Genomic DNA, 12,080 nt, shown 5'->3' on the forward strand with positions numbered 1-12,080 from the left:
ACAGGAAAGAGATTTGCCAAAATGTGAAACAATACACTTCCCAAGAGGCTTTTTTGGTATGTTTCAGAAAATATAGCTGTTTTCATAAAAATATGTTATTATGTTGACATGTCATGTTAATGAACTAATAGAAAAGTATATTTGGATTTCCTCATTTAAAAATGTTAATATGGTAATTATCAATAGATATGAAATGCAATGTGGGATCCTGGATTGAATCCTGGAATTAGAAAAAAAGGACATTTGAGGGAAAGCTTGTAAAATCAGAACAAAATCTGTAGATCAGTTCATAGCATTGTCCCAGTCATACTTTCTGGGTATGATGAAGGGATCTGGGTAACGTGAGATGCTAATGGTGGGGCAAGCTGGGTGAAGGATAGATACATACATGGTGACTCTCTATGCTCTCTTGCACTGTTCCATAAATCTTAAAACTATTCCAAAATAAACCATTTGTTAGAAACATGTATATAAATCAAATCTATGTAACCCACATAAGCAAAAGCTCTTTGGGATCCTTACTCATCTTCAAGAATATAAAGAGGTAGTAAGACCAGTAAGTTGGAGCAATGCTACTTGATCAGGTGCTTTCCTTGTGAACTTTGAACTTAAAGGGAATTTTCCTCCCCTGTCTCCCAACCCTGCTCCACTCTGAAGGCCAAAATCCTCTCAGGCTTTTAGGTTTGGTGGGAATGCCATCTCCTTCATTGAACATTTTGGTAAACCCCCCAAGTCTGTTGCTGGGTCCCACAAGATCCCCCTCTCCCCAAAACCATTACCCCCTCCCAGTGACCTGCCCTGTTTTTGTCAGTTTCTGTATTTTGAAGCCAAAAGATCCTAAAGACTCATACTTTGTATTCTTGAGGTGGGGGTGAGGGTGACAGGCCCTGGTCTCTTCCTCACCCGAATGAGTGCGTCCCGGGACCCTGTGACAATCAGATTGTTCTCAGGACCAAACACGGCTGTCTCCACGGTGTCCTCATGTTCAAGGTCAGTGGCCATGAATTGGTGAAACCCCTGTGAGTCGGCCAAGTATATGCGCACGGATCTTCCAAAGCCTGAAATGGCAGAAATTAGGGTCATGCCTTTCATTCCTGGAGATGCTTGAAAGAAACTTAATTCAGTCCACAAAGATTTTTTCTTTTTTGAGCACCTTTTAGATGCAAGCAGAAGAAATACAATGGTGAATAAGACAGATATGGTCCCCATCCTCACAGAGCCTACGGTTGGGGAGGGACAGGATCAGTAATCTTGGAGAAAACCATAAAATGATTTATCACCACAAGACCGTGAGTCTCCAGAGGCTGGGACTGCCCGTGTGGGCTGTTCATGGTCCCAGGGCCCTGCACAAAGCTGGACACAGGGTAAACACATCTTAAAGATAAAAAAGAAAGTACGAAGAAAGAAAGGGAGGGAGGGAGGAAAATAAAATGGTTACAATTTGTGAAAAGGGCAGACAAGTCAGGGGACTGGGTGCCATGAGAAAAAATGACACAGAGATACACAGGCAGAGAAGATCATGTGAAGACAGAGGCAGACAATAGAGAGATGCGACCACAAATCAATGAATCATAAGGCAGAATGTGGAGGAGGCAAAGATAGATACTTCTTTAGGTTCTGTAGAGCCTTAGGAGGGAGCACAGCAGAGAATGTGTCGCCAGATTTAGCAAAAACACAAAACAAAAAAAAACAATAGGACACCCGATTAAATTTGAATTATAGATAAACAATGCAATTGTTATTGGCATAAGTATATCCCGAATACTGTGTGGGATATACTTATGCTAAAATCTTGATTAGTTACTTGTCTGAAAATTAACCGGGCATCCTTGATTTTACCTGGTAACCCTACCCAAGGGGACTTGCCCACTTGGGTTCCAGATATGATCTGGGTAAATGCATTGTTGAGGATCCTTAGCAGTGGAGGGAGGTGGGTGAAGAACAGATTGCGCGGGTCTTCTGAGGCCCCATCCTGAAGACTAATCATGTCCCTTCTGCTCAGTGAGTGAGTGAACCAGGGACACACCCCAGCGGCTGGAGAGCGACTCAGCTGTGTGTGTGTGTGTGTGTGTGTGTGTGTGTGTGTGTGCTCATGCACATATTTTTATTGTCTTCTCTGAGTAGGAAGGAAGCTGCCTCCTTACTTTAGAAAAAGATTTCTGTCCCTGGAACACCACAGGTCACGCACTGAGTCGTCCATTACCACGAGCACCAACAGCTCAGGTCTGGGTGTGGCTGCTGGGTTAGCACGAACCCCACTCAAGTAATTACATGGGAATTATTGTTTACAAGATAGGCCATCAAGTCTTCCAGATGTTTAGAAAGAAAATGTTTTCAGTAAAGAAACAAATATTCAGCATCATATCTGAAGGTGCAGAGTCAAGCCTAACTGCATTCAAATTCCAGCATGTATGACCTCAAGCAAGTTACCTAACTCTCCATGTCTCAGTTTCCTCATCCACCAGCGATAATACTTAAAGTTGTGCACCTCCCAGGGCTATTGAGATGTAAAGCAACACGTGTAAACTGCTTAGGAAGGGTTCTGACAAATTGTAAGCACCCAACTATTTGCTACTATTATTGTAAGGTTGACACACAATGCTGTACTAGGTATGTACCTGGCCTGCATCATCTCAGTGTAGCCTCCTGACAACCCCTGAATCAACTGAGGTCAGTGGGAAGTTGGAGGCTGAGCATTTGTGCCTTTCCATGCTCACCATGGAATTTCATTTTTTGACTTGTGCTTGAATGTGAGGCTCACACAGAAGGATGTTATGTAAAACGAATGAAATGCATCAAAATATCTACTGTCCAAGAATATTTGCATTACATTCTTGTGCAGTAAAAAGTTAACTCAGCAGTCCTGGGTGTGGATTAACTCCATACTCTGTACATGAAAGGTCTGGTCCATGCCTGGCTCCTGGGTAGCACCCTAAGCCCACGGAAAGCCCTGCCTGATAAGAGTGTCTTGGTTTACCCCAGGCCACCTTGGGTGGTCTGTGCTCACAGTGTCATTTATGGGGGCAGCCTTGGGACATGCAATGTCAACTTGAGCCCAGGGGGATGCTGCAGATGAAGGTCAGCTGTGTAGGTGGTCAGCCATGTCCATGTGACCAACAGCCAGTAAGAATCCTGGACAGCATGGCTGGGTGAGCCTCACTGGCTGACAGTACACTGTACATGCTGTCACACGTCATTGCCAGGAGGAGTAAGTGCTGTCCACAGAACTCTGCTGGGAGGGGACACCTGGAAGCTCGTGCCTGGTCTCTCCTGGACCTGCCCCATGCACTTCTTCTCTTGGTTGCTTCTAATCTGTATCCTTTGGCTACAATAAACTGCAACTGTGAGCATAACAGCTTTTCAGAGTTCTGCAAGCCCTGGTGGTGATCTTGAGGATTCCTGAACCACAATTCTGTTTATGACACTTGAAAGAAATACTTGCCTGACACATGAAAAGATGCTCCACATTGCTAATCATCAGGGAAATGCAAATTAAAACCACAATGAGATATCACCGCATACCAATTAGGATGGCCAACATCCAAAAGACAAGGAACAACAAATGCTGGTGAGGATGCGGAGAAAGGGGAACCCTCCTACACTGTTAGTGGAATGTAAATTAGTTCAGTCATTGTGGAAAGCAATATGGAGGTTCCTCAAAACCTGAAATACCATTTGACCCAGTAATTCCACTCTTAGGAATTTACCCAAAGGAAACAAGATCTCATATTCAAAAAGACCTACGTTTATCGCAGCACTATTTACAATAGCCAAGATATGGAAGCAACCTAAGTGTCTATCAGTAGATGAGTGGATAAAGAAGATGTGGTACATATACACAATGGAATATTATTCAGCCATAAGAAAGAAACAAATCCTACCATTTGCAACAGCATGGACAGAGCTGGAGGGTATTATGCTCAGTGAAATAAGCCAGGCTGAGAAAGGCAAATAGTACATGATTTCACTTATTTGTGGAATCTAAAACCAAACCAAAACAAAATGAACAAAAAACAGTAATAGACTCATAGACATTGAGAAATGACTGGTGGTTACCATGGGGGAGGGGCTGTGGTAAGTGGGTAAAACAGGTGAAGGGGATAGAGAGGAATAAAATCTCAATCATAATATAAATTAGTCATGGGGACAAAAGTACAGCATAGAGAATATAGTCAACCGTTCTGTAACAACTTTCTATGTTGGCAGTAACTACACTAGTTTACTATATTTAATAATGTATAAAACTGTTGAATCACTATGTTGTATGTTTGAAACCAATATAATATTGCATATCAACTCTACTTCAATTAAAAAAATCAATCAATCGTGAAATAATTTAGTTTTGTGTATCTATTAGAATGGTATCTGGCATATGATAAGGATTCAATAAATATTAGATATTATTATTTGGAAAAAAACAAGCAAAAGCAGTGGAGTGTCTGTTCACCACCTCCACTGGGAAGCTTTCCCTGACTGCTTCAGATTAAAAAAGGGAGCCATATGCTTGCTCCCACAACCCCTGATTTTTGTCACAGTGCCAACCCCTTTTTCTTGTGGCTACCTGATTGTCCACCTTTTCTGTTAGCCTGGAAACTTCTAAAAGCAGGGGTTGTATGCCTCACCGCATCCCATCACCTGGCCTCCTCTGTCCCTGGGACCATCTGGCAGAGATACCACGCCCATTTCAATGAAGACTAACTGAAAGCCCACAGAGGTTAACGCAGTCACCTGCAGTAGGGGTTGGCAAACCACATACAGGTCATGGGCCAGGACGGACCCACCACCTATTTTTGTATGGCCTGTGAGCTAAGAATAATTTTACATTTCTAAATAGCTGAAAAAAAATCAAAATAAGATTTCTATTTTGTGACAGGTGAACATGACATGAAATTCAAATTTTTGTGTCCATAAAGAAAGTTGTATTTGTGCACAGCCACAGCCACTTGAAATGTCTGTGGCGCCATTCACATTATAAGGTCAGAGTGAGAATAGCGGAGGCAGTGACCATAGGTCTGCAAAGCCAAAAATGTGTGCTATGTGGCTCTTTGCAGAAAAAGTTTGCTGACCACTGATCTAGGACCATCTTTACTTCCAGCCAAATGCAGAGTTGCTTCCTCATGGCTCCAAGCAAGAGCTCAACACTACCTGCAGCAAGAAGAGACCCGTCCTCAGAGAGTGCCAGGAACCGCACAGCTTCTGGAAGCTTCTCCAGCAGGCTGTCTCCTTCGGAGGAAACCTGTGCAGAATCAAGGATGCCCATCAAGCATTTCCACATGGCTCAGGGGTCAGGATCAAGAGCAGGTATTTGGCTCAGGTACTCCCCGGATCTGTGATCCTGAGCAAATTCCTTACCCCTGGGGTGCCTCAGGTTCCCCATCTGTTAAATGGGTGATGATGCCGGGACCACCTCACTGTGAGCTGAGATGTGCATGGCATGGTTCCCCTGGGATCCAGGGAGCTCTCCCCAAATCACAGTATAACGTGACCAATTCAGGGACCCAGAGAACATTCCAGCGCTCGTTTTCTGCCCCCCTCCAGGACCTCTAGAGATCTCAGATAAGATCGAAACACAGGTTGGAGCCCGAGGAAGGCAGCTTTTCCTGAGTTGCAGAAATAAACTGACTTTATTCAGACCTAAGAGGATGGTTCATCCCTGATTCCCGACCCCAATTCAGTTTCTGATTTTTGAGCACCTGACTACCACCAGGCTGTGTGCCGACAGCTTTATGTTCATTACCTTGGTTGGGGGGGAGAGATGGGACACAGGGATAGCCCAGAAAACTGACTCATCTGCACCGATTCAAACATATTTTTAAAAAAGACTTTGTCCACCTTTATTTAGCAGGGGCAGAAGAAAGTGAATTTCTTTGTGGCTGTTACTGATAATTTTTTAAATATGATTCTTTTAAAACTTAAAAAATAGTATACTGTAGAAGATTTTTAAAAAATAGAAATATCCAGAGCACACCTTGAACACACCCTGAACTCCTCTTTGCCCTCCCTGCCATCCCTCCTCCTCTGCAGAAGGGACCATTGCCTGCATTTGCTTGACGTGTTTGCATGGATGGGCATTTACGTGAGCATCCTTTTTAACATAATCCATCATAGACACTGTTCTGAGAGTTGCTTTTTTCATGTAATGTGTCTGGAACAGTGGTTCTCAACCTGAGGAGCAATTCTGCACACACACCCTCACCCCAGGACATTAGGCAACGTCTACAGACATTTTTGGTTGTTAAGATTGACAGATGCTTTGCATCTAGTGGGTGGAGGCCAGGGATGCTGCTGAAGACGCTGCAAGGCAGGAACAGACCCCACAGCAAAGTAGGACCCAGCCCCAGCCTCCTATGGGGCCCACGCATAGCATAGTGGTTAAGAACATGGACCCTAAAACCAGCCTACCTAAGTCCAGATCCCATTGGTGACACTCCTGAGCTGTGTGACTTTAGACAAATGACTTTACTTCTCTGTGCTACAGTTCTGGGACGTAGACGGAATGGCAGCAGCTACTTTAGCTTTGCTTTGATGGTTAAATTTAAATAAACGGATATGAAGTTCTTGGAATAATGCTAGTTGCTCAGTGAGCACTACATGAAAACGTATTGCTATTTCCATGAAAGTACCTCTGGCCCACGCAAACTTTCCCTGTAATGGACCAGATAGCAAATATTTCAGGCTTTGTGGGCCACACTGTCTTAAATTTGCTGTTACAGCACAAATGCAGCCAGAGACAGCATGTAAACATTTGGGGGTGGTTGTGTGCCAATAAAACTTCATTTATGGACACTGAATTTGGATTCCATAGAATTTTCACATGTCACATGATACTATTCTCTGGCTAATTTTTTTAACCACTTAAATTCATAAACTCATTCTCAGATCACGGGCCATACACAGGCAGGCAGCCACAGCTTGCTGACTGCTGCTCAAGCCCATTGGAGTTTTTTATGGCCACATAATCTTTCAGAGTATATAGGTCCTTAATTCATTTAACACTTTCTTCTGGACAGATATTTGATATCATGCTGATGTTTTCTTAAGAATGCCGTGGTAAATACTATTATCTAGGCTGATCTTTTTTTTAAAAAAATAAACTTTAAAATTTTGGTTACAGTTTCATTTTTGTTTTCTTAACAAGTCTACTGTTTAATCTCTCAGGATTGAAAAAAAACAATTAGGAAGAATCTGAAGAATTAAACGACAAAAGAATGTCAAGGAACAGGCACAATTGCCCCATTCTCTGGGGTATAACTGCTATTCCAGTTTACACCTACTTCAAAACAAAATGATTTTTATGTTTTCTAAATGAAATAATGCACAATCACCATCTTCACCTGAGCTTCTTACAACTATCAAACACAAAAGCTTCATTGAAGCTTGGTAAAAATATTTCAACAGGAATGATGGCCAACCTTAGTATGCAGCGTGCACTTTACAGGAAATTTTTTTTAAGCAATCATAACACAGCTATAAGGCCATTAATGAAGTCCTCGATTTAGAATCTGGAACATCCTTCCATCAAGGGGGGGAGGGGGAAATTCAGCTCAATGAGTCTGTCTCAAGATCTTCGTCTCTCCTTCGCTCCTCTTGTGTTCTCGTCTCAGTAACTGGATTAATGCTTTGAGGCCAGAATGAGATATATTTTTTATTACTGTAGACTACATGTTGTTTGGCTGGGAATACAGTACAATAAACGTTTATTTTGCATAATGTATGTCACACAGGCACCAGAAACGCTTTACAGAGCCACATGCTCAGTTTCCATTTTTTCCTCCTGCTTGTGTTTTCTGTCTGCTGCTGCTCTCTGATGTTGGCCTTCCAGCACATTGCTTCTATGCACAGGCTGAAAATTTCTTCCACCTTTTCTCTTCCTCTCACCTCCCTGGTCATCTCCTTCCTCTTCAGAAGCAGAACCGATGAATTCAGTGGGAATCGTACTATTTAATGTTCATAGATGTACTGTAAGATTGCTTTCCCAAGGGCTTCACTAATTTATATTCTCCACAAAGAAGGTAAAATAGTGCCCAAGAAATGGATTTTCTTTTCATAAAAATATACTTTAATGTTCAAAATAACAGCTCCATTCCAGGTACTTTGTGAACCAGATAATTCTTGGAAGGTGTTTTAAAAATGTCAGCATTTAGATAATAGAATGAAGCTCCCATTCCTGGTAAAAGCATCACTCCATGTACAAGTCAGTTCCAAAGATTCCAGGAATTACAACCATCAAAGGCAGGTCACAGCTGGCTCTTGGGTTCAGAGCTGGTCCCTCTGTCTGGAGTTGCCCCATGCAACTGACACACTCAACCTTCCAGATGTGCTCATAAGTAGTGTGTGTGTGTGTGTGTGTGTGTGTGTGTGTGTGTGTGTGTGTGTGTTTCTATTAGAGAAAGATGGGGTCCTACTTACATTTTCAAAAGCTTTACTTAAGAGTCACGTTATTTCAACAGCGGACTCTTGATTGATGTATTCATGATCCTAGTTTCCTTGCCTGCAGACCTCAAAGTTCTCAATCTTGATGTTCACTTGGACTTGAATATTTCAGGACCAGCTTGAATGGTGGGGCACCACTGAGGAATGCTGGTGCAAGGAGATTGCTTTTCCCCGGACCACATGATAGAGTCTTTGGGTACCTGCTCTCTTTCCTGACTCTCCTAGACATGGGCAGCTTCGAGTTGAGCTTTCTCTTCTAGTTACCTTTTCTGGTGCTCTTTATTCATTCATTAGCCTTCCATCTGGCATTCTATCCCTTCGTCCTGAAGAACATCTTTCTAGCATTTCTTAAAGTGCAGGTTTGTTGGAAACAAATTCTCTCAGCTTTTCTGCCTGAGAATGTCTTAATTTTGCCTTCAGTTTTGGAGACTATTTTTACTGGATACAGAAATCTAAGTTGACAGGTTTTGTGATTTCCTTTCCTCAAGTTACAGATGTCATTCTATCGTCTTCTGTCCTCATTGTTTCTGATGAGAAACCAGCTGTAATTCTTATCACTGACAGCCATTGTACGTAATGGGCCTTTTCTCCTGTGGCTACTTTTTAAAGATTTTTCTCTTATCAGAGTTTACCCCCACTGAGGGGCCAGGAGCTGAGATTCTATCCAGCTCCATCAGGGGTTGGGTGAGGGCTGATCCCAGGAGCAGGAACACAGGGGCCGAGCATGCTGGTGTGTTGGGGGAAGGAAAGTCAGGACGAAACAACCCACATGCTCAGTTATAACACAAATGCCTGACGTTGAGGTTTTGGATTGTCCAGGCATCCACTTCAAAGACGTCCGTCTTGACTAAACGTACCGCCAGCTGTCCGACACAACTACTAACGAAACAACACGGTAAGGAATTAAGCTGTCCCTACCCATGAAGTTGCCTCTTTTAGAAAACCCTGGGGAACCTAGAATCTAACCACCAGAGTGAGTGGCCCTGCTTCTCTTTTCCATGCCCTAAGTGCTCACACTACTGCTTTAAATTAGCCAATAAAGAGTGAACCTGTGAAACCGTAAACATTCCACCTTTGGATTCTAATAAAGGCAGGGGACCAGTCCATGTTCCCCCCACCACCCACAACTCAACCTCACTGTATGACCCACGGGCACACCCCGTATCCTCCAGTGCCATGTGAATAATAAATCTTGTTGCTCAAATTTACCTGACGGTTTCTTGCTAAAATGTATCCTGCAATCATAGCAAGAATCGCAAGAGCTGGCCTAACCATAAAGAGGACCTTAGTAGGGGAGAGGTCTGTGGAGCTCCTAAGAGTGACATGTGCCCAGGTGAGCACTTAAGGCACTTCTAATGAGGGAGCTGCCATCAGTTGGCTTAGGACCAACAGAACAATAGCCTTCAGAAATGGAGAACACTGAGGGGATAGAGATGGTACACCAACAGCAAATCATGCAGGGAGAAAGCAGAGGGTAATGGCCACCATATGTCCAGTTCACTCCATGACCCCTTAGAGCCCCCACCCCTGCTGGCTGGATGCCTGAGCAGGTGCCTGTCCCTATTCTGGCTCTGGATGTTGGTGCTATTTCCCTCCATGTTATACAAGAGGAAACTGAGGCTTGAAGAAGGAGGTACGCTCATGCAAGAATACAAACTAGTTGAAGACAGAACTGAGGTTTTCAAACTCAAGTGTGTCGGACACCCAAAGTCCCAGTTCCCTTCCAGGCTCACTGAAGATAATCCCTCATTGGAGGGAGTCAACACCTGAGAAACCTGATCAGAGGATGGGCATTACTGCTCATGATTGCATTTGGTGCCTTGATTGCTTAGGGAGGCTATGAGGCCCTGAAGCCCAGAAATGTGGAGTTTGGGGTGACTCTTTAGAGGTCTCCCCTCCTCAAACCCTCATCTCTACTGAAAACAGACTGCTCCTCTGAGTGTGATCGTAAGTCATTGGCGACCCAGTCTCCCTTCCGGGGTTGAGTTCCTCAAGGGCACAGTTGAACTCTTCTACTTCTACAGCCCCTCCTACAGTACCTGATGTGACAACCTTGTTTCTCCACCTACAATTCCTTATACAGCTTGCTGTTGGTGCCCCAGCCATGGCCCCTCAATGTCTTCCTCTGTTCCTGGAAGGCTACTTATTGTACCACTGCCACTCTGCACTTGGGTTGTTTTTTTCTGACTGTCTTCTCCGCATCCTGCCAGAACGCTTGGCCCCTGTATTGATGCTCCTGGGAGCGGCCCTCACCCAGCCACTGATGGAGCTGGTGGATAAAATCCCAGCTCCTGGCCCCTCAGTGCAGACGGCTCTGAAGCGTATTCTCTACTCTTTCCCAGAATGTCCACAACAAGACTGAGTGCCCAAAATTATCCAAATTGGCTGGCTCCCATGAGACACTTAGAGATGTTTCCTGAACTGCACTGAATGTCAGATCCCCAGAATCAAGAAGCCAAGAGTCATTTATCAGATCAAAGGTGAGATGTGTTCCCCTGACCTCTAGAATGTCTAAGCACTTTGGAGCTAAGTCCATACTAGCATTGTGTTCCATAAAGTTCCTTACCAAAGAGATGGAGCCCTTGCTGAATCCAGTGACCATCTTTCCTTGTTTCTGGACTGAGACCCCACAGGTCGGTGCTTCTTCTTTGATGCTGGACAAATGTTGCTTCCCCTGCAGTTTTCCTGTGGCTGAGCTCCACAGACTGACCACGCCAGCCTCAGACACTGTCAGCAGTGTGGCCTGGGAGGCCAGCACTGCCGTGCACCTCCAGGGGTCAGAGGCATCTCCCAGGATGCAGAAAACCAGCTCTGCAGTTTCCAGATTCCAAGCACTGACCTGATGGAATGATGAAAAGGAAAAAGAAATCTCAGCGGAAGACCTAGGCTGCAAGTTTTACAGAGTTGAATGCAAGAACGTGCTCTTTTTTATAATTCGTGCATTTTATTTTCAACACTCTGCCTGTTCCAAAAAAAAGCAGAGAGGGGAGATGTATTCTGGATTGGATCCTGGAATTGCAGAAGGACATCTGTGGAAAAACTGAAATCCAAAATGAAGTCTGGAGTTAGGTTGATAGAAATTGTCAATATTAATGTCTTAGTTGTGACCAATGAAACCTGGTTATATAAGATGCTGACATTGAGAAGGTAGGATCAAGGGCATAAGGGAACTCAATTATCTTTATAACATTTTCGTAAGTCTAAAATGCCCCAAAATAAAACGTCTTAAAAACAGAAAAAAAAGGTCAGCCATGCCATACACATTCACATATGTGTTCATTAATGTAATTATTAATCACAGCAGATTTCTTGTTTAACTTCATCAAAAAAAAGTCTCTTTTTATCAGCAGTAACCATTTAAAGAGTAAACATTTGTCCATTGATTCTCCTTCTGGGATCTGCTCTAAAGAAATAAGGAGAAAAACACACAAGGATAGATGTAGAAGGAAAACTATCTCAGTTCCTGGAAAATGCAAAGAACTGTAAATAACCTATAAGAGCAGTAATAAGGGATTAGTTAAATAAATTACAGTGGAGTCAGAAAATAGAATCTTATGAAATCACTAAGCATGCTGCTTTCAAAGAATGTTTAAGGTTATGGGCAAATGAAAATAGCTTTATAAAACTGCATATATGGTTTTATATTT

General features: G+C 43.3%; 1 protein-coding gene and 1 long non-coding RNA gene across 5 annotated transcripts in view; one reads left to right on the plus strand and one right to left on the minus strand.

Moving 5' to 3' along the window:
• Positions 1 to 12,080, plus strand: part of LOC130680056 (uncharacterized) — a 71,389-nt gene that overhangs the window by 24,688 nt on the left and 34,621 nt on the right. The window contains exons 3-5 of one of the 4 annotated variants that reach the window (XR_008993070.1): positions 5,096 to 5,301; positions 9,253 to 9,328; positions 10,776 to 10,913. This is a non-coding gene — a long non-coding RNA (uncharacterized LOC130680056). Of the gene's footprint in view, positions 1 to 5,095; positions 5,302 to 5,538; positions 7,101 to 9,252; positions 9,329 to 10,775; positions 10,914 to 12,080 lie in introns of those variants that run through there. The other 3 variants (XR_008993071.1, XR_008993072.1, XR_008993069.1) reach the window with 3 other exon arrangements.
• Positions 1 to 12,080, minus strand: part of LOC130680054 (NACHT domain- and WD repeat-containing protein 1-like) — a 64,714-nt gene that overhangs the window by 8,443 nt on the left and 44,191 nt on the right. The window contains exons 13-15 of the mRNA XM_057490058.1: positions 11,000 to 11,272; positions 5,146 to 5,236; positions 904 to 1,058 (exon numbers count right to left, since the gene is read on the minus strand). Coding sequence (XP_057346041.1) covers positions 904 to 1,058; positions 5,146 to 5,236; positions 11,000 to 11,272 — 519 coding nt within the window. The remainder of the gene's footprint in view (positions 1 to 903; positions 1,059 to 5,145; positions 5,237 to 10,999; positions 11,273 to 12,080) is intronic.

This window comes from Manis pentadactyla, chromosome 12 (assembly GCF_030020395.1).
Source record: "Manis pentadactyla isolate mManPen7 chromosome 12, mManPen7.hap1, whole genome shotgun sequence".
NCBI classification, from domain to species: domain Eukaryota; kingdom Metazoa; phylum Chordata; class Mammalia; order Pholidota; family Manidae; genus Manis; species Manis pentadactyla.